This window comes from Accipiter gentilis, chromosome 20 (assembly GCF_929443795.1).
Source record: "Accipiter gentilis chromosome 20, bAccGen1.1, whole genome shotgun sequence".
Taxonomy (NCBI): Eukaryota; Metazoa; Chordata; class Aves; order Accipitriformes; family Accipitridae; genus Astur; species Astur gentilis.
The window spans coordinates 2,297,644-2,320,186 of record NC_064899.1 but is presented as its reverse complement, the minus strand read 5'-3'; the positions used below and the strand labels follow the sequence as shown (position 1 = coordinate 2,320,186).

The window sequence follows — 22,543 nt, the reverse complement described above, 5'->3', positions numbered from 1 at the left end:
AGAAATGAGAGGGGAAGGAGAAAGAATCTAGGAAAAAAAAAGGCAGTAAGGGAGCAAAGTGTGCAATTGCCTAGGGGTTAGAGGTAGTGATACTCTTAATATAAATTTTATCATACTCATTGATGGAAAAGGACAGATTTATGGAGAGGCGAAAAAATTAATGATCTAGATTTCTTTCATTGAAGTTACACTAAACAGCCATTGCTTAGATCTGAAAAGCTCTCATGAACCATCTACTTCACCAAGAACTGGTTACCCTCAAAAAGGTAACTAGTAAGTATATAAGGCAACCTTTCCTATCCTTTTTTTTCTTGGCATGAGAGGGCAGAAAGTAAGTTTTCTTCCTGTGTTCCTCCAGATTGTATGGTACATGTTCCTACAGAAAAATAACTCACAGAACATAATAATTTTTCACACCATCATCCTGCAAAGGATGCTTGACAACTTCAGGACAATTAAAATATATCTTGGAAATATTAACAAACTGTCATATGAACTATGAACTAATACCATAAAAAGCATACAAAAGAAGTTTTTAAAGAGGTAAACAAGAAGAGGAAGAGTCAAAAGTTAAAATTAAAAAGTTCTGAATATGACCATTGCTGATCCCACAATTAAGGAGAAAAAAAAGTCAATCCTTAGAATTGTTTTGCTATCCCTGTTATAATTAAAATAAGCCTCAGGAGTCAAAACTGCTCAGATTGTGATAATTTCCTTTGGTATTTGTGTGCAAGGAATATAGCTGTCTCTGAACATGAATGATAGCCCAAATGCATGAAAAAAATATGTAAATAGTCCCAAGGCCAGCTGTGACAGCAAGAACAATTTCTGAAAATGCAATTGTATAAAAAAGAGAAACTAATTAGTCTTGGGACTTCCTGTATAGTGCTGCAAAGTGCAATCTAACATTTTTGTCAATTTGGAGGACTTCATTATAAATCATGGAGTTTTTCCACTGCTTTGAGTACTTTAGAACACAAAACTTTTTGTCTTCTGAATGCTACTGGAATAGGATTTCTTAGCAACAACTGCTCCTCTGGCAGGGAATTACTGTTTCCCCACTGAAAACACCTTTTCAAACTTGGTGTCCAGACCCTGATATATCCTGTATTACTTGATTATTTGTGAAGACTCAGTTGTGGCTTTTATTATAAAAAGTAGGAGATTTTGCAGATGAGTTGGTCAAAAGTGAATCTTCTGTTTGGACAATGTCATTTGTGAACAACTGATTGATTGGGTCTGCTGTCATCTTGAGAATGGTCAGCTTATGTTGTAGATACCATAGGAATACAAAGCACAGCATGTACGACAAATAGTGGTTTTCCGCATGCTCTGCAAGGGGAAGGGAAAGGAAGTGAAACTAGTTTACGTTTCTGGATGAGGACTTTTATAGCTTCTGGTGATTCTGCGGTCTTTTCAGAGGCTGAGGCAGCAACAGAGGTAAATCCCTACTGTGTATTATCCAACGCTTCTGAAGCTTCTGTGAACAAGCTCACACAGAATTTGAAAACCCTTAAAGACAAAAAGTAGGTGAAAAATAAAACTAATTAAAAAAAAAAAAAAAAAAAGCCTTGAAAAATCATTTAGCAGTTAATTTTCTAATTTGTCTCCTTTTTCCTATAAACAAGTCATAAGTTTGTCATTCATCAGACCACCACACCTCACGAGCCCTCTTTAGAATATTAGTAGATGAGTACAAGAACACGTTCAGTTGTCAAGCAAAAACTGTATACTGGCCTTTTTCAGTTAGACTCATGGCTCTTCCCACCATCAGTCATCTGTGCCACAGGGTGATAGGCTGCTTGATCATCTACCCAGACAAAATCTAAACTAAGGACTTCACTTCTGGTAGGACATGGCAGATGATGATGTGTTTAAAACTGGATTCCAAATACAAACATGAGAATTTTTCTGTCATCAAAGGAAGCAGATGAAATCTTAGACGGATCGCTCTTATTATGACACTCACAGAGAACAATTCACTAGTAGAGGCTGTGGTAGAGAAGAACTGATCTGCGTAATGTTGGTTTGATCCCACAGTAGGTAATGATTGCAGCTTTCATTGCTGCTTTAAAACCAGAGGTTGAGCATCTCTGGACACTCTGAAAGGGTCTCACACAATTCTGTTTGTGGATGTAGAAGACTACAATGGTTATTACCTACCTTAATCTATACATATGCCCTTTGAAACTAGGATCAGGTAGGCTGACGAGTTTCCATAACCGTGTTGGGGTGTATTTTGCCAACACAGTGTACCCATGACCTTTGTGATAAAAACAGGAGAAACAGATGGAATAGGCCACATTTGAGGGATCCAGAGGTATAGTCTGGCATCTATTACCATTTAAGTGCATTTGAACATAAGTAGCATCGTCCTAGTTAGGTCAGAAACTTATAAATGACAGCAAAGCCGTCCTGCAGAAGAAAGACCCTTCCACAGGTGCTGCCCAAGGACTAATGTCTGCATCCTGAAGAGTAGAGAAAGTTAAGCATTTTCCATACCCTCTTCTGCCCTTTGTAGAAGAGTGTTGATAGAGGCATTGGACCAGAGCAGAGTGGTACCTCGAGTGAACCCATATGGAAGGTTCTTTGGGCTGACAGAAAAAAAATAGCCCTCAATAGACTGGTAAGTCTTGCAGTCACTGAAAGAGCACAGAGCATCACTGAGCTTGTGAAATAGAGCTGGACCCTTTGAAGAACACCTGTGTCTCTCGAAAAACCCTAGAAAGGATGATCAAGTTTGCTGCTTAGGGCTAGCAACACCTGCCAATATTCAAGAAGGCAATGCAGCCTGGAGGGATGTCCTCCACACAACTTCAGCATCCAATCGGAAAATCCTCCCTGGAACCAAGAGAAAGGGTCTTCTCATGGGCAACATTGTGCTGCATATGACTATGTTCATATTCATCAGAGATGACCTTGTTTGAGATTTTAAGGGCCAAGCGATCCCTGAAAGTTCCAGCGGGCAAAACGAGCTAAAAACTGGTGCTGGCATTTAGTGCTGAACTAAAAATGCTTGTGAATACAAGTTCATCCAGACCTAAGATGGGCATGCAGACTTACTCAAACGTAACATAAATTTTCAGTTTCTTCTATTATCTGTCAGAGAAGCATACAGGACGTTGAGCGCAAATTGGCATTTTTTAAGGCTAACTGGTACCGTGATTCAAATTTTCCAGCATTTTTCTGGAAACTGTATCATTATCTCATTCCCAAGAAATTACTCTGAAGCCTTCTCTGTTCTGAGTTCTGTTTCTAAGACTCAGGCAGTTCTACTGACAGAAGTTGTGTTCCTTAGCACCTGTGAATTACAAAGCATAGATGCACAAAACCTACCAGGTTTTGGGTTTGTGTTTTGACATGCCCAAGAATAAAATAGTTTGAAGGGAATTTAGATGATACACTGAACAGATCTGCTGCACCTGCTACCGTATTCATAGCAGTTATCTTGTTCTCTAAGACTTTTGCCATTCAGGTTTTGCTGGTCTTACACACTGTTTTTCCCTCTGGGAGCAATCTCCCAGAATCAACATGCTGATGTTTCAGTAATCAGCAGCTGGCCCCAAAGTTTTGCTTAAGCTGTCTAGCCATCTAGGATTTTGTAATTCCTTATCTGTGAAAAAATTTTCGGCAGAATAAATAATTCAACACCGTCATTTGACCCTCTCAATTCCACTTCATAAAGCAGAAATCTTGTATTGCAGTCTTTCATTTATTTTTTTTCCAGTTAAAGTCCTGATTTAAGTGTTCAATTGGAATTGTAAAAAAAGAAGAAAAAAAAAAAAAAAGCTGATGTCCTGAAATGTAGCACATTAAATGCATGAATTATGGCAGGCAAACAACAGTTAGACTGTTCTCTAGTCTTCTATAACCTAACGGGACACCCTCAGTAATTTTCTGGACAGAGCTCTGCAGATCTTGTTTTGTCCATATCGGTAGAGAATGATCTTTCTAGTAAGATTAAATGGGAAAGAAAATATTTTCATAGCTCTATTAATGTTCTCATGTTCCTTCACACATTTCCACTGTTAAAAAGTATGTATCAGCATCCATATATTGAATCCAAATAAGCAAATCAGGTTCCTTTTCTTTGGGAAAATTAAACCTCTGAGTCTTAGGATAGATATTTTTAGAGCTGTAGTAAGGAATTTTTTGATTTTTGTTCACATCTACGAAATAGATTGATGCAGGAGGATATAACAAATGGGAAGCAAATTTGCCCTTGGTTTATTACTTTAAACACAGCTTCATTATCAGGTTGACAACAATAACGGATAAATGGAAAAGTAAGGGAAAAATACCATTGTACCATTTCATTCTTCCTCATGAAGTATAATGCCACATTGCAGGATGAACCATGACAGGTCTGTGTGGTTGTCTTAAGCAACAGACATGGAGAAACACAGGGAGAAACTAAAACACATTTTGCCTCTGAAAACACGAGTGGAGAATGTGACTGTACACTTGGCCCTTTGAAAAAACATAAGAACTTCACAGTAAATTTAAGACGGGTCTGAGATTAGTCATATCCTAGAAAATACTGTATGCTAATGTTTTCATTGCAATCTGTTCATCCAAAAGTTCTCTCCTTCACACAGAGCAAATGCTTAGCTTTTTAGGAAGTGCTATACACTGCATTTTTAATTAAGCATTTAATTCTTGTGTCCCGCCACTACACCTTCTGCCCTATAACAGACAATCGTGAAGTGGGATTTTGGGGGGGTTTGAATTAGTACTTGCAGAATGCCTGCAGCTTTATAGAGGTTTATTAGGAATATGGGATAATACTGGTTTACTTGAAATTAATTACTCTAAATCCTTGCCACATCAAGCAGCGTAGAAGTAGATTAGAAAAAGAAATTTTGTATACATGGTGACAGTGCTTGCCTAAAATCCTTATGATCAATGACAAACTGTCTAAGCTTCCAGTGTGTTAGCAGTGTGTTGCGGAAGACACTGGTAACGTTGCAGAAGACTGTATTTTGGAACAATGTTGAATATTACAAAATACATTATTATGCTACTTAACAGTCCAAAAAGTAAAATTTATTAACGAGTATCAATTGATAAGGTATCTGGTTCAAACGACCTTCCGTTGTGTGCAAAACTTGCTCTGTCCATGTTGTCTTAAATCTTGCCAGCCTGTTTATGTTTTATAAAAAGTTGTTAACATGTTACAGTTTGTTAAACCCGGAAAATGAAAACTGTACTCCTATCAAATACATTATTGGACAGTCAGTTGCAGATTAGCCCTTCTTTCCCACTTAAAGCAGAGACGGTAAGTAGCTCAGCACCAAAGTAGCTTTTAAAAGTTCATTGACGTTCCCACAGTTTGCCTTCCTGGTTTTTGTTAGGAGTCTTTCAAATCAGCAACTTGAGCTCGTTGGCCATTTATGAAAATTTCAAGGCTCGTACTTGATGCTGTGGTGTTTGTAACTCGTGGCTGTGATCAGGACAGTCCAACTCAAGAGCAAGCAAGCTACTTACTTACGTCTGTGATCCCTTGGCCTGCCGGGGACCTACTTATACAGAACAGCTGGAGGGAACAGCTTACGTGACATTTCTCTGCAAGGCCGCTGCTCTTTGGGGTGCAAAACCTCCTGCAGCCAGCAAGGTTTGGGTCCAGCAGCGCTCCCTTCGAGATGCCCGAACGCTGTGAGTGCTGGCAGCTTCCATGCTACTAACAACTGGCGGCAAAGCAACCAGGAGCAGCTCCTCCAAAGCCTCGCTTCTTGTCCATCTCTAGAAAAATACACGTTCTTCCCCTGGATGCAAAGCATTTAAGATGAGGGGCAGGGCTCCAAAAGTAAAAAAAAAAGACAAGGACGGAAACATTTCGAATGGGCGTACATAATGAGAAGTACACGGTTCTGGCCTTTTGAACCTCGTTTACTCTTTGCTCCGATCATTCGTCCTACCTTGTCCTCAGTTCCTGACCAAATCCTTCCTTGGGTATCCCAGTGAAAATGAATCAAGTTTCATACCAGGACCATGGTGCTTTTGTTTACTTGTTTTTTGCCTGTAGGATGCCACCAAGAAACCACATTGCTCTTTAAACATGAAACAACGCTGCTGTCGGCATTTACCACACCTCTCTGAACGGAGTCACAAAATTCATTACTCGCATTTTCAAGGCTTTTCTGGCGAAGGAGATTGGTAGCCCAGAGCTGCGTGTTTGGGCGAAGCACCGGTCAGACCGACTGGAACTGCACAGTCCGCTCCCGGGATCCGGAGCGCTTTGAGGTGTCCAGTAAACCCCCTGTATAACCAGAAAGAAGCAAACCAAAAGAAAAAAGAGTATCCGAAACGGGAGCGCGTCTTCCAACGGAGCGCTGAGCTCCCGCTCACCGCGGGGTGCGCTTCCCGGAGGATTTCAACCTTGCCGGATTCGCAGCCGATCCCTCGAGCCGAAGATCCCCCCTCAGAAGGGGGGAGGCCGCCTGCCTGGGAGGGCGACCACCCGGCTCCGGCACCGAACCCCAATTCCTAACACATTTTTTCGCCCCCCGCCGCCCCCGATGACCGCTCTGGAGGGGACCTCGGCGCGGTGCCGCCATCCCCAGGCAGATCCCCTCACCCCGGGTGAGGACCCGGCGACCCGCCCGCCAACCCCCCCCCCGGCTCCTTCCCGCCGGGACGGGGCTGAGGCGGGGGCGGCGTGGGGCCTCCCCCGGTAGGGGGACACGGGTGGCTTTTCTGTGAGGAAAGTTGCCCGGCCGGAGCCCGTTCCGGGGCTTCAGCCGCTCCCAGAGTACAGCTCGGGGGGGGTGGGGGGGTGTATCAATTTATTGCCTCTTTATTCGCTTAAAGGCGGGCAGATCCGTGCCGGGGTGAAGGGAAGGGGCGCGAGCGCCTTCTCCCAGCACCGAGCCCCCGTCCCCGGCGCCGTCCGCCGTGAGGCGGAGTCCCGACGCCGTTTTTTCCCCCTTTGCGAGGCCGGGGGACGCTTTTTAAGCAAGACCGAGACGGGTCCCCGAATCCCCCGGGGCCGCCCGGCCCGCCTGAAGAGGGGGCTGCGCGGGGACGGGGTCCTCCGCTGAGCGACCCCCCCCCCTCCCCCCTCCCCCATCACGCACACACAGCCCCGCAGCTGACGCCTCTGCCTTCTCCTTTCCTTCCCGCAGCAGGGCCCGGGGGGCCGCGGCGCCCACCCGGGCGGCCCGGAGCCTCCGCCGCCGCCGCCGCTGCCGTTGTTGCCGCCCGCTGCCGCCGCCGCCGCCGCCGCCGCCGCCGCCTCGGCCCCGCAAGCGCGGGAAGGCTTCGCGCCCAGCCACGGCAGCGCCTTCCACCTGCCCGAACCCCAGCACGCCGCCGCCGCCGCCCTCTACTACGCCAGCTCCACGCTGCCGGCGCAGCGGGTGAGCTCCCCGCTGCCCGCCCAGCCCGGCGGTTCCCCCACCGCCACCAAGCTGCCGCGGGCCGGCTCCGCCGCCGAGGGAGCCGCCTACGCCGGCGCGCAGCGCCTCTCCTCCTCCTCCTCCTCCTCCCCGAAGCAGTCCCCCAGCCGCCTGGCCAAGTCCTACAGCACCAGCTCGCCCATCAACATCGTCGTCTCCTCGGCGGGGCTGTCGCCGTCCCCCATCCGAGTGACCTCCCCGCCCGCCGCCCAGTCTAACCTTTCCTCCTCTCCTATCCACCAGTTAAGCTCCACCATCGGCACTTACGCCACCCTGTCGCCTACCAAGCGGCTGGTTCACGCTGCCGAGCAGTACAGCAAGCACTCCCAGGAGCTGTACGCCACCGCCACCCTGCAGAGACCCGGCTCCCTCGCAGGTAAGCGGCGCCCGGCGCCCACTCGGGCTCCGCGGCCGCGGACCGGAGCGGGGGACGCGGATGGAGGGAGGGATGGGAGAGGGATGGAGGGATGCGCGGTGCCGACGCGGAGGGGAGGTTGGGGCGGGGGGGGGGGGGGAGGCGGCCCCTTGCCGGGGCGAGGAGGTGGAGGAGGGGGGGGGGGGGGTGTGTTTGCCAGAGAAAGCGGTTTTGGGGGGGGCTGGGGGACGAAGGTGGTTGCGATGCCGGCAGCGGTAAGTGGGGAGAGGCCGGCCGGCCGCCTGCTTCCCTGTGAGAAAGTCCTCGACTTGCGGCGGCTCGTCCCGCCTGGGACCGGGACCGGGACCGGGCCCTGCCCCGGTGTCCGGAGGGTGCGGGGCCGGCAGCGCCGGGCTGCTGCCCACGGTTCGGGGGGTTGGGGGGGGTGTTGTGTGTTACTATGGTGAATGCCTCGGCCGCCGCGATCAAAAACAGTGAGCCTTTGGCAGAGAACCGCTCTTCCCCGCCTGTACGGGCGGCTCTGGGGTGCTGGACAAGTTTGGGGTTACTCAGCAGGAGCGCCCGGTGTTGCGAGTTGAGCCGAGGAATAGGCAGCGGTTATTTGTCTCCGAGTGCTCTTGAGGGAATAGGCTGTTACGGCTGATTCAACGTCCCCGTAACTGCAGACTTTGAACAGACCCTGGGAGGGAGATACTGGTGCTGCTCCCTAAACCATCCCTCTGCTAAACTGAGCATCCTTCAGGGGTGGGTTTTTTTGTGTTCTCAAAATTTCCAGTTTCATTGCTATAGTAACAGCTGCTATGCTCATATGTTCTCTTGCGTGACATAAATAGATTTGAAGATAAATAGGATACATAAGGAGGTTTGGCTGCGTTGATCAGGCAGGTACACAAGTTTCACACCAGAGTTAAAACCTCTTCTCATCCCCCCTTTCTCCTCTTACCCGTCTCCCCCTTCCCCCCCCCCCGCTCCAGCAGTTATTGGCATCCTATATAATTCCAGTGTGTCTAAACATACAGATTAAATTAACTGATAATAAAATATAGTATTAACATATCTCCTTGTAAGAAGTATTTGATGGGGTTTTATTTCCTATTTAAAGGGCAGGGATTTGAAAACTTTTTGTTTGTTTGTTTATCTAACACTATTTTTGAAGTTCAGAATGTGTAAAGAGATAGTGTCGCTAAATGGTGCCAAAACCGAGGTCTCGGGGCACTTGTATCAAGCCTGCTGTCAATTATTCAGTCTCAAATTACAAAGCAGTTTATTTAACAATTATATTAGTATAACTTCTCCCCGCTGTGGCCCAGCACACTGTTGGCCACAGGTATTAAACACTGCCTTTGTAGAGTAAAGCAGAAATGTAGAATTGACACAGACTCTGTGTTTGAGGGGGTTTTGCAACTTCATCCTGTAGCAAGAGTTGTTTGAGCCTAAATAGGCATGGAGGGAACTGTCAGCGTCAAAGGAACAGAGGATAATTCAATTTCAAACTTGCATACCTGTGGGTATGAACTACCAGCGATTTCCCTGATTTTTCTTTACCTTTGTTCCAGGGTGGAAGTCTTTGCTTCAGGAAGTTTCTAACAAACAGGCACAGTCCATGTTTCTCTTTGTGTAGCTTTTAGCATTGGAATTTGTATTGTGCTGGGGCTTTGGGTTTGTTTTTTGAAGAAGGCATCTTTTATAGCATTGCAGCATTAAAGCTGTCATAACAGCTGAGTCAAAACTTGTTCTGTAGGGCTTCAGGCCCATCATAATGACTCTGAAGTGCTACAGCATTAGAGAAGCTGTTCGTCCTACGCTAGTCCCAAGTTGCAGCATGGATTTGGACTTCCGCGGGCTTTTTGGCCAATAATGGTTGTACAGGAGTTCCTAATGGGGTTTTCTACTTTAATTTGAATAAAAGTTTAAGAAACTGGCATTCATTTTCTTGGATTTATTTTAAATAAAAGCTTTTGATAAGGCTTCTGCATCTTGCGTAAGGTAGGTACTTCCTGCCCTGCCCCTTTTTAGGACCCGCTGCGAGGAGTTGCTTGTCACTGATTAAGGCCCAGGTGAAAGAAAAGCTTATAGATACATGCATTTAGGAAATGACTGGTGTATTTTTGTGTGGATGTTAGTATGGGAGGGGAATAGTGATTGATCATTTGAACTTGCTATTAAGTTCGTAAAAATTGGTAAAGCAACACTAACTTTTTCAAGTGTTGTGCCGGTCAGAACAAGCATAATGAGCTTCTGAGTTACTGTATCTCATAGGGATTTGCTTTTAAGATATGCAAAAAAATCTCAGTGTCTTATTTCATAGCAAAGGGGAAGTCCTGTAATGTGAGTATTAGGTGACAGACATGCAGAGATAGTATTGCTACTTTAAAAAAAAAAAAAAAAAAAAAAAATTCCACAGTGGTGACATGCCTTTCAACTAGTCCTTGAAAGGAGCTCTATCACATGACCCATTCTTTTGCAAAAGTTCCCTATTGTGTGCTCCCACCCGTTAATTTCCATTGCCATTCTGTTGCATGTTCCTCCTGGCCTCCCGCCCTCCTGGAGTTACACATTTGCTAGCAGTGTTAAGTGCCTGACTAATCTTCCAGACTTTCACTGGATTCACTGAAGTCAGTGCACTACACAGAGGCTTAAAATTAACGTATGCTTTAGAGATAGCCAGGATCAGATGTTTCGGATACTACTAAGGCAATCTGAAAATTATTTTTTTTTTTCCTATAGGCATTTTTGCTCATAACAGGTTTGGTATTTAAGCTGTAAGTATTTATGGTATTATTGCAGGAGTTTTCCAGCCATTGTGTTAGAAATCAAGCCCAAATAAGAAGGAGAGCGAGCAATTGTATGTTGAAAAGCTAATGTTCAATAAATTAGATTTTTGCTTCTTGTTCACAACATCCAAAGATGGGTTGTTTGGAGGAGGAGTGGAGAATAGTTGTCACATAGCACTGATTGATGGTTTGCCTACTGTGATTAATGTGAAGTTGCATTGGTATGTATGTGTCATCACAGGGATGATGTTACTCAAAGTAATCTTCTTCTGTCTCCGGGAAGCAAAAATAGTTATTTGTAATACAAATAATGCATTTGTTTTAATTTTTTTGCATGATATTAGAAACTTGTACTGGAGCTGTCGAGTTCATGAATACTACTGGGTCTCAGTGTGCTAAACAAACCAAATGATAGCCATACTGGGGTTAGATGTTTAAAAGAGAAGATCTTCAGATATGATCATTTTTTTAAAAAAAATGTAACTGAAAATGTACACTAGCAACATAGATTGCCCAAAACTGAATCAGTGTAAGACTTAATTGATGAGATGGCATTATTTATATTAATTTCCTACAAACTCGATTAGGAAACAACTTGAAATTATGAGAATGGCAATTCTTAGACTGCATCCTGAATTTAAAGTAAGACATGCAACAGCATGCAGTGACTCGGTTTTAACTGAATAACCTTAGAAATGTCTTCAGAAATGGGTTTTAGTCTAGTTATACTTGAGCTGTTACCATTGCCAGGCGTGTGCGTCTAGGGGTATGTGTGTACGTGTGTATATAGTGGTTCTTGTGAGTGTACACTTGCCATGTTTATTCTTAGTCTAGCTGTTTCATTGCTATGAGCTGCAGTTATAGTTTTGGAAGTAGTTTTCCAATCCGCGGTGCTCCAAAGCATACTCGACTGTCTGTTCAAGCAGGAATCTGAATCCAGAAAGCACAGTTTGTAAACGCCTACTTGCAGCTTCCAGACCTGGACCGAGCTGTGGAGCACTGCTGGGAGCCAAACTCACCAAAGCAGCCCGTTTTGCCTGGAAGGAGGAGCGTGTAGGACAGCAAGCGGCAGAAACGTGGGAAAACCCTTTCAGGAGGCAGATCATCGCACAGGTGCCTGCTCTTCACGGTCTTCCGAAGCATCTCCTGCTGCCCGGAGTCAGACAGACCGTACTAAAGGAGTAGAGGGTTTGCTTAGGAGCAAAGGTAGAGGAGGCGGTGGAAGGGTGTTGGTGACGTAGTTTCTGCTGCAGGTTATGGTACAGGGGAGCCGCCCTGGTGTTGCAGAGCCGCTCCTGCCTCTTCATCCAGGCTTAGGGAAGACTGGGGACACCTAAGGCAATGGCAGGTAATTTTATACATCGCTTTATTACGGGAAGCTAGAAAGAAAATAAGTATGTTTGAAGAGTGCATCATGCTCCGTCAGCTGTACTAAAAGGTTAGGTTTAAGAAATGAGTGTTGGTGTGAGTCACTTTGTGTAATGTTAGGTGGAAAGAGTATCACACAGCTATTCTTCATGTAGCAGTGACATGTTCTGCTGAAATAAGAGCTGCAGCATCCCTCAGACAGCCCTGTGCCGCTGCTGAAAACTTCAGTGCTCAACCTCTTGTTTGCAAACAGAATCTTCTTTTAGGCCCCTGTGAAATCAAAAGGAGTTTGTCCTTTCTGAGGTAGACTGTTTGTATGCATGTGTAATATTAATACTAAAGTAGCACTGGTTTATAAAATTGTGGCATGGGTTAATATATAAAATATTCTTTCCACTCTTAGAGGAAAGGGTTCCAAGTTTTATCAGAGGCTTAACCGGTTCCTTCTGTTCCTTCATCTTTCTTGTCTCACTCTTCTCCCTCTTTGCTGGGGACGTTCCTTTGCCCTTTCTCCTTCTGTATGCTTTTGATTGCATATGACATGTTGAACCCTGGTTTCCTGTTGAGGTTTATGGCAGGACTGCTATTTGATGGCGAGTGTTGACATGTTTTAGCATTTCGGCGTGCAATCATACGGGCACAGAACAGATCAGCTTATGCGACTGTGTATGGGATAACTGATATACATTACCACTAACATGGATTTAGAATTCCTTTCAGCTGCATGAAAATATTGGATCATCTAGATATCACTCGTTCATTGATGTCTTCACAAAAAAATTATCTGGTTGAGTGTCACAATTCTCCAGTAAATCATGCTGTACTATATATTTGTGCTAGAATGGCTGCATTACTGCTTATGAGCATTACATGCACCCACACCCTTCTTTCATACCTCTACATGGGGGAGAAATAACTCTTAGCAGAGTTAGATAGTATTAAAATCAATGTTAGTGCTAACTTCCGTCAAAATTAGCCTCTTTGAGGGATTTAAACTGTATGAAAGTAAAATTTTCTTTTTAGACTGCACCAAACCCAAATTCCTACCAACGTTCATAAATGCAGACAAGACTTCACCACGTACATCATCATTCAGCTTTTGGGCAGGGCACTATAGGTAAGGAAGATGCAAGCAAAGTGTTAACCCACACCAAAGAGGATCTAAGTCACCCCAGAGTTAAAAGTTCTCTATGCCTTAAAATCCCCACTTGACACACAGGGCTGAGCTAATAAAAAAGTCTAGGTGTGTGATGTGCAGTTGTACTTCTTTGGACAGGTAAGGGAGGAAAATCTTTGGATTTTTTGGCTTTAAGATAAGCTCTGGGACTTGGACTATCAGTGTGATTGATGATAACAAAAAGGACACTCAGTTGTTTCTCTTCATTATTTTTCTTGTTTTTTTTAACCAAAGTAGTTTTCCATAGATTTTTTTTCCAAGTTTTTTTTTTGTTTTTATTAGCTAGAAAATTCCTTTATCTGCTGTCAGAACCTTTGCACATGAGAACATTGTTAATGCCCTTTTGTTCTGGGACAGACAGTGCAGTCCTAGGGTTTTTTTTCTCCTTCTACTCCTTGTTTGTTTTGAGACTCTTTGCTCCAGATGAGAAAACAAAACAGAAGATTTTGAGGCATCCAGTAATATTTCAGATATTAATCAGACACTTATAACTTGGCATCTTTCTGATACTAAGTTAGTTGTTTCCATGTTGTAACCTGGAGGTTAGAAGTGCTGATGTTGGTCTTGGAGCTGATACAAATACATAACTGGATGTTCACTTTGCTTTTCTTTGCCTCTAGTTCTACTTCTACCTATTCCTTCAGCGATAATTATGTCACTAATTGTTACAACTGAAACATTCACAATAGTGCTCAATTCCAACTTGGGCAAGGTATCAAAAATGGACAGTCAAAAAATCCAAAGCAGAAGGAATAAGATGGATGTCTTTGAAATATCATACTATTGCCATGATTTTTTTCCAAATATGGAGGCCCCATGTACATGGATATATTTTTGAGCTAATGAACTTGATCTTTGACTTCCCGTGTGAGCAAACGCTACGAACGGGTCCTGTTCTTGTACTGAGCATAACCTTTCCCTTTGCTTCTTGTTCTTGATAAGGGAAATCGTTTGACTGATCCTCCCAATGATCTTTCCAAGGGGTGTAAAATCAAATAACATTGCAAAATAACAAGCTTTTAGGCAAAGACGACCAGTCTGCAGTATTGCTGAAAATAAATTAAACTGGTATGAAGCTGCAAGTATTTTAACTGAATGACTGTGGGAAACTGAGCAGCAGCGACTGTTTCTGGGCTTTTAGGTGAACGTAACATCCAATATGCTCCTGGTCACTACTGCAGCCTGTGCTGTTGCTTGTAATTGCACAACCCGGCATGGAGTTTCTGGCCTCTGGTCCTGAACTTTAGCAGTGTACCTAAGAAGGCCAGGATTCAAATGGAAGCCTGCAAGCCACCAGAAAGAATTTCTTAAGCATCAGAGCAGAGTTTAAGAAGTCTGTGCTTATATACCTGCTGAAAAGAAGCACAAGAAGGAGTTGAAGTTGGCAAAAAGGTAGCAGAGAAGAGTCAGTGTCTGTAGCAGAAAGATGGGTAATCAAGGAGGCTGGAATTCTTTGGTCAATTTTTCTTGGCTACTGAAATCCAATGAAATATATGAAGTCACAGAGCGGTGTTTTGGGAACCTAACTTTTTTGAAATTTTGTCCAGAGCAATGGAAATACAACAGCCAGTGTTGCCACTCCTGATTCATATAGCCGTGTCTTTCTTATGTTGATTTGTATTATTTTTAGTATGTAAGATTACAGGAGGAGGCTGGGGCCTCATGAACTATGTATGATATGCCCAAACTTTTGGGTCTTGAGAGCATGCTAGTGAGGCCAAGTCTTGTCTGTGCCTGTTACCACCCCTTTTGCCCTCAGGTCTGAACAGTGTCCTCCCGTACCTGTTTTTCTCTTCAGTTGCCAGGAGCGTGATTCTGGGGCCTCCCAAATGTCTTTGGCCTTGAACTCACTTGTTCAGAGTGGGAGGGAGTGCTGTTGTATGGGACAGGGAGCATTAGGCAAGGGGAAGGTCCCCTTCAACTCAAATTTCTGATGCTCAGGCCTTTCTGGTAGAAAATACCTGCTTGTCCTGTACGATCTAATTTGGGATGTTTATGTTTGTCTGGCTTGTGCACTGGGCAGAGAAGGCACATGTGGAAGTTGTAGCTCCCTCGGGATCTGAAACCCCATTGCAAGGCTTTATCCAGTAGCCTGGAAACATTTGTCACTAAAGTCTCAATAAGTACTGATGTAAATCTTTAGTGCCTCATGGTCTTCAGGTATTTAATAGAAGTGGGAACCTGCCCTTCATTTTTACTGTGGTGGAAAACTTCATCCTTTCCACTCACTGTGGCACACAAACTGTTGGCAGTAGATGGAATGGCTGAGAACTAGAAAGTCAGTACACAGCCCATCAGTAAGGTAAGCCTTCGTTTCTTGGGATGTCTAATAGGCTTTTGGTGGTTGTGTGCACACATCAGCTTTAAAGCAGTGCAGGTGCCTCTGATCAAAAGTGATTAACTATGGCAGAAAGAAGATTGCAAAGGGGGGGGAGTTGAGGAAGGCTCGCTTTATTTGAGGCCAAAAACTGGGTGGGGAGGTGCCTGTAGCCACCCATGCTGAGATGCAGAGTGCTCACAGGTGAAATACATTAACCATCAGTGGTGGCTGCCAGAAACGACACTGGTCCAAATTCACTCTGTGAGCAATCATGGGAAATAAATGAGGCAATTTTTCTGTAATCGTAGGGTCAAACTTGAAGATCACCTAGGTATGGACCCAGAACAGACAGGTTACTTTCTGGTTTTATAAAAAATGGTATTACAGAGGGCAGAGAGATATTGTCTAATGATAATGAATTCATGGAACTGTGTATTATCATAAGTGGGTAGAAGCAAAAGTCAGAATTTAATATGCTGAAATGAGAAGGACCAAGTGATGACTAATCTTACAATTATAAGGCATGGCATATGAAGCGCCAGTTGGATGACATAGGTTTTTAATAAGTACATCAAGTTGCAACTTGTAGTGTATGAGTGAAGAATAGGAAAAAAGTGCCATATTAGTTTGAATGTAAGTGGTCTTAAATCTCAGGCAACCCTCACTTTTCTGAGGAAATTTTTGCATACGCTTTTCTGTATTTATCTCTTCCATAGTGTGTGTCTGCATCTTGCCTTACGGCCTCTTACCCTCCCCCTCCAACCCAGGTGCAAACCATCCCTTTTTATCAGACAGACAGCTGTGCTGCTCTCGGGCAGTAAAACCTTTTGATCGTAGGACTAAAGCTCTCTCTGGGTTTAAAGAGTGTTTCCTGGGAGGAAAGCAAGGGTGAAGTAAGGGGCAATATGGCCCTCTGATACTGGGACAGATTTCCTGCAACTGGAGAGCAAAAGGACTCCTCTCCATGGGGTCTTCCCCCCACCCGTACCTTCCCTGAGCATCCCAGTTCAGCCGGGATGCAGTTGTGTTTATATTTGCTCACCAAAAGGTGCCATAAGCTCTTCAAAGGCTTTGTATGAAAGTGCTAGGAGCGTGATCTGCCACAGCGGGTGAGTTGGACTCTTTCAGGTATTTGGGGGGGGAGGAAGGTGGTGGGAGATGAGAGGACAGCCCTTCCTTTGCATGTTTGGGCTTAATACCCCCTGAAGCAAGGGAGGACTGAGTAAAAGAACAATTGCAGAGCAGCTAATCACAGCGCTTTGTTGGACATTACAACAAAAACTGATAGAAAGGATAATACAAGACATGAAGGTGGTAAATGGTTAATGGGATAATTTGCAACATGAGTTCACCAAAACCAGATTTTACTGGAATAACCTCCTTACTGACCTTTTCTTAGACTGTATCTGATGTCTTTCTATTTCCTTTCAGTGCTCTGAGCACACACTGTCTGTAGTGCCACTTGGGAAATGTTTAGTTAAGCTGGAGAAGATGGATTTTCTTGCAAGAGTGTAGGTGGGCAAGGTCCTGGGCAAAGGACCATTGTCACTTTGTCATTTTGAAAATCAAATTAATGGAAAGGAAGGATGCTACTAATAAAGTCCCCCAAGGAGAACTCTTTCGGCCACTTGAAAAATACTTTTTTATTTAATTATCTCAGCACAAAACGCTGAAATAAGCCAAGGAAACTTTTTGATAGCTGAATATTAGGAGGCATTTTCTGAAGAAAGGAAGATAAATCCTGTGTAGAAAGAGTTTTGCAGATCAGAGGGAAAGAACAGAATTGGAGCCGAGCTAATAATGCACCTAATAGCTAGTTACAAATTAGGGATCTTTGGCTGAAAACAAGAGTAGGAAAAGACCTGGGTGACCTTGACTACAGTACGTCTCAGCCACCTATAGTAGGAACTTAATAGAATATTTCATGGCCTAATCACACAACAAGCAAAATTGGGAGTGTTATGTACAGTTAGGAGTTAATCTGGGGAGCTGCATACGATAACTGTGACCCTCTGTGGGCAAGAGGAACTCTTTCCAGCCCTCTTCTCTTCTGAACTGATCTGCCTGGACAATCAAGAAATTAAGAAGCCTGTTGTACACAGGCCTGACTTGGTGTGTTTCCCTCTTTTCTTAACAGAGCAAAGGCTGCTAGCTTACGTAGTTGCCATTAGTGAATGGAGGTTATACATCAAGACTCTGAATCCTGGTAAGAATAAGTAATTTGTTGAAGGATTTGCTAGCCTTTTTTTCCAAAGACAAGATCAGCCAAGTCCCTGGCAGCTTTTAGGACAGTAGCACCAGACTAAGGAGGGACTGAGGACAAAAGGTATCATATATGTGGCTTCTTCTCACCAGCAGGCTTTGCTTTTAGGGCTTTGACTAACCAGCTGTGATGTGTTTGGCTGGAGGATCTTTGTGAACTAATGCTCTTCAGTTTTCCCTCGAAGAATTAAAACTGGTAGCCATCTTGAAGATAGAGTGACCCCTACGCCATGATTGCACTTTGTCTGGTCTCTGACCAAGCTTCAAAGTTTTCAAGGCTTATTCATCAAAATTTTGCAGTTCTTTCAGTCTGAAGTTGGAGTTCCTGTCATGTCATCCTTGTCTGTGTTGCACCTTGAGCTGCTTTTGGCAAGCTCTGAAGCTACCGCTGACCATAACAGAGCAGTCTTCTCCAAAGTGATCTAATTTGTGCCCTGCCCTGCTTAAGATCCTGTCTTGTGAGTCTGGGAATTCAAGAATTAACTGTCTTAACTGAGAATCTCTTCTTCTCTGAAGTTTATCGAGAGTGTGGTGGATTGCAGATCACTGCTTTTCTCGGTCTGCAGTAGGTTTCAGACTGCTTTTGTAAAATCAGGCAAAGCTTGGTGCAAATGTCTTCAGCCAGCCATATGATCCTGGAAGTGTTGGCTTCACAGGTGAGACATCCGTTTGACATGCAAATGATGTCAATTTGCATTTATGAATAAGCGGGAACTAATTGTGGGACAGTTCAGAAGCCCTCAAGTGTTTGTCACCTTTGGAGTAATGTGCATCTCATCCTAATTGAAGGTACTGGTAAAGCCCTTCTTGAAGCTGAACCTTCCCAGTAGTTTATTGCAAACTGCTGTGAACACATTTCTTATGTTTCTTATCTTAGGTCTGCTTTCCTTTTGCTGGTGACCTTCTGTCACCATTTGTCTCGTGCAGCATTTGTCATGGCCGTTTCTTTTTAGCATGGACTCTCTGCTTGAGTGACAGGACTCTTTCAGCTTATGGTCCTTTCCTTGCCATGCTTTTCAGGGATAATCTGAATTTGTGAGATTAATGGCACATCGTGAAGTCTGTTGTGCTGGTTTAGTTTCTTTTCTTTTCTTGTTTCTTTTTTTTTTTTTTTTTTTTCTTTTAAAAAGTTCCTGGAAAAAAATCCATAGCCATCCATTTTCTTTTTTGTTTGCTGCTTATTGTGGAAGGATTTATGTAAGATATTTTTCTGTATTGTTGGAAGTTGGATGCTAAATGCTTACTGTTGTGTGATATTGAAAGAGAAAACTTTATTTCGTGGGATGACTACTCCAGTATAAATTTTGCTTAAGTCCTTAAGCTCCTCATGATCATAATGTTAACGGTGTTCTTTTCTTTGTCTCTACATTCAGCATTTCTTTTATTTAGAGCAAGCCTGTTAGATTTGCTTTAGGTTATAATGATTTTAATAATAGGAGATAATTTTAAGTGTTTTAGCAGAGGTCTCGATGTATACGTAAAGGGAACAACCTAAAACCAGCTTGAATAGTGCTATGATAATCTATTGAACATAATTGTAAAAGTGGATAATTGCCGGTCTAAACTTTTTTACAGGCATAACTAAATTCTTTAGTTAAATTGTATTCAGATTGATAATGTATACATTTAATGAAAGCTCGATGTTTTCACTCTCATATTTTAAATGCAATGAGTCTCAAATGGGTAATGAAAGCTTGATGAGTAATATAGTGTGTTACAGAATATCCAAAGAGATCTTCCCTTTCTTGAATGTGGCATTGAGAGAAAGACAACACTTTCTTGGTTTTTTTCCCCTGGAATGTCACAGACTTATACCTCAGGTCTTGGTGAATTCTAGAAACTGGGGATTGCAAGCAAATGCTCACTGAGGAGGAGACAGCCGCTGGGAGCAGAAAGTGTTTAATGTTCTGTCAAAGATGACTTTACATAAAAGAACAAATGCTATCTGATGCTTTTCTCCATTCTCTCAGTGAAATGCAGGTTTGAGTACAAAGTGTTACAGATAAAAATCTCCAGAAGTTAATATTGTTCACTCGTCTAATAATATGCAATCTCATTGTAAAAGGAATTACAAAAGCTAAGTTGCAAACACTATTCTGTGAGCAAACCCCAGATGTGGTGCCTTGGATTTCAACTGCATGTATCAGAGACTGGCACATAGGTTTGCAAAAGAAGTATATGCAATTTTCATCATAAATTAATACTTTGAAAAAGATGCATGCATGGTCAGGATTCATTGGAGCTATCTATTTGCATTTTCCCTGGTAGCAGGAATACCACCTGTTGGAACTGTGAACTCCCAGGAGCGACAGTACAATTAGATGAAAAATTCAGGTTGCCCAGCAAAAGCCAGTTGAGGAATACTGTAGTTCAACGGACTTGACGCTTCATTACCCGAGTGATCTTTGTTTTCTGGTGTTACCCCTGCCACGGTGTTACACATCGACCGTTTGCCTTTGGGAACCACTGTCCCACAAAACACGCTCCTTAACAAATTTTCTGTGCCAATCTTGAGACTTTCACTTGTAGCTGGATTTAAGCTCTAGATATTCTTTCTGTTCCGCGTGCAGGGAGGAGTTGGTGCAGAAAGGCTTTCCCCTTCCCCCTGCGCCAGTGCTGCTGTGAAAACTTGCTCTGTTTAAGGTTGACTGAGCTGATGCTTGGTGTGGGGGAAGGGTTGCGAGTTGCCGGGTTTTTTAGATTCTGTGCTCTTCCATGATGTTAAACACGATCAGAAAGTGTAAGTTTTCACTGGCGGGCATCAGCGGAATAGCGCCTGATTAATTTTGCTGGAGGCAGCAATGCTTTTTAGCAAATCACCGATGCCGCTGGAAGGGGTCTCTAGCCCTACAAAGACCTGTGGGGTTTGGGATGTTCAGTCTACGCTGCTGCTTAGCAGGCAGAAATCGGGCCCCCAAGTCTGCCTGGGTACAGCTTTGTGCCTCGGGGAGGAAGGAGGACCCAGCTTTGGGGAATTTCAGACATGCTATTCTTCCTTTTGATTTTCAGTCCTTCTCAGAGAAGCGTTAACCGTAGGGTTTCGCAAAATATCCTGTAGAAGTTGGTTGATTTTTTTTGTTTTGGTTTTTTTTCTGGATATTTACTGTTGGGGCATGTCTCACCAGATACACTAATATTTCTGTTCCTTTACTTGCCGAGCTGAAAGTTTTGCCGCAACACCTGCTTTAGCATAGAGCCCATGGTGCAACACAAGCTTTTACAGTTCAGAATTTGAAACAATAAACTTTTATCTTTTCTAAGGTGAAGATGTTTAGCAAAACTTCAAAGAAGATCTCTTTACTACAAAGGCTTGATATTGTATTCAGTTGTCGTGAAGCTGTGTTGAGCTATCCAAACAGCCTATGTGCGGCTGCTTGGCATTGTCGCTTGATAACATCATCCCACTGCTGAGGCACAGAACCCGCAGTCCTTGAAGCAGTTAGTGAGCAGGAAAGTTAGGAACAGTGATTTGTAGTGCTGGATAGTGGTATCTGTTCCCATTTGTGCATAGGACTTCTTTCCCCTTTTTTGTAAAATTTGCAGGGTTGAGGGGAAGGGAAGAGGCAGAGCTTAAGAGAAGAGGGGGGGGCGGGGGAAAGCACCAAATGTGACCATTCAGTTAAGAATTAAAAAAAAAAATCTATCATTTTTCTGCCTTGCTGAAGGCAAGTTGTTGTTGTGTGGTAGCGATTGGTTTGGGGGAGTTCTTGGTTTTTGTTCTTTCTTCAGTGACAGTTCCCTAGATCAGAAATGAAATGGGAATTATCTCCCTGAACCTGTCTGTCACATTTAATCTGCTGTTTCTTCCTGGCTATCTTTGCCTCTTATCTCTTTGTTCCCAGTCACACTTCTCTTCTTCCACTAACAGTTTATTTTTTGATAAAATGTTTTAAGCAGGTGCATGCTTTTCAACAGAATAAGGACAGGAGCAGGAAAAAGAAAATGCTTGTGAGGAAACATAAATTTATGATGTGGTGGGGTTTTTTTTCTTCTTTTTTTTTTCCTAGACTTGTAGAAATAAAATAAATGATACAGTACTTTGCAGTCACATTGCATGTCTAAAAAGTAAACATGGACAGCTTAAGAAAATATTTTCAGCTTTATTTCTCTTTTAAATATACTTAAGAGTATAAATAATTTCAATGTTTGGTTAAAAACTAGTTTAAATAGAATAAAAATTATCCAGATAGTTCTTAAAAGCCATAGTAAGCTTTATCAAATTCTTTTTAAAGTTTATTTTGGGCCTGTTTATTACACTTAAAGTGTAATCCTTCCCTCCTGCGCCCCACCCCCTCCCCCCTTCTTTATTTTTAGCACTGATGTGAAAAGTGCTAACCCTAGGTCAGAGGCTGGTTTTGCACTGTCCCTTAAGCAGCCAAAGCCAATCTGTTTTGAGGAGAGTTTCCTAAGATACTTAATCTGGTTAATGGACAAATTATGTCTGGGAAACAGCGCAGTGTGAGCCATACTGCTGAACGTGACAGTATCCTGACAGTGAAACTGCTAATAGGTTTGCCAGTGCAATGATAGTCTACAAGAAACACTCCAGGCCACGCGTCATATTACACTTCAATATTTTAAGTAGAAAAACTGAAGAAAAACAGTCTAAGACACTGACAGGTGAGGCAAGTCTGTTCTTTCAGTTTTGGGGGCTTGTATGTTGTAGCACATACTTGGTTTGTGGTGATGTCCTGTAGTGTGGACCGGGAACGCCGAAGTAGCACATCCATGTTTTTTCTGGGTGTCCAGAATTTTATGTAAGTTTAAAGGCACCATGTGTAATCAGTGGATTCAGTGATGGTTTTGTTTCCTTCTTTATTTCTACAAATAGTCCTGAGTCATGGACAGAATAGTGAGAATGGAAAAAGA

The 22,543-nt window shown here is 43.4% G+C and overlaps 1 protein-coding gene across 8 annotated transcripts in view; it reads left to right on the top strand.

Annotated features, from left to right (window-relative positions):
• The window catches only part of CTNND2 (catenin delta 2), a 665,464-nt gene that overhangs the window by 376,629 nt on the left and 266,292 nt on the right, over nt 1-22,543 (top strand). For 6 of the 8 annotated variants that reach the window (XM_049823921.1, XM_049823920.1, XM_049823918.1 and 3 more), the window contains one exon: nt 7,641-7,773. In XM_049823921.1, the coding sequence (XP_049679878.1) occupies nt 7,641-7,773 (133 nt within the window). Of the gene's footprint in view, nt 1-7,124; nt 7,774-22,543 lie in introns of all 8 variants that reach the window. The other 2 variants (XM_049823915.1, XM_049823916.1) reach the window with 1 other exon arrangement.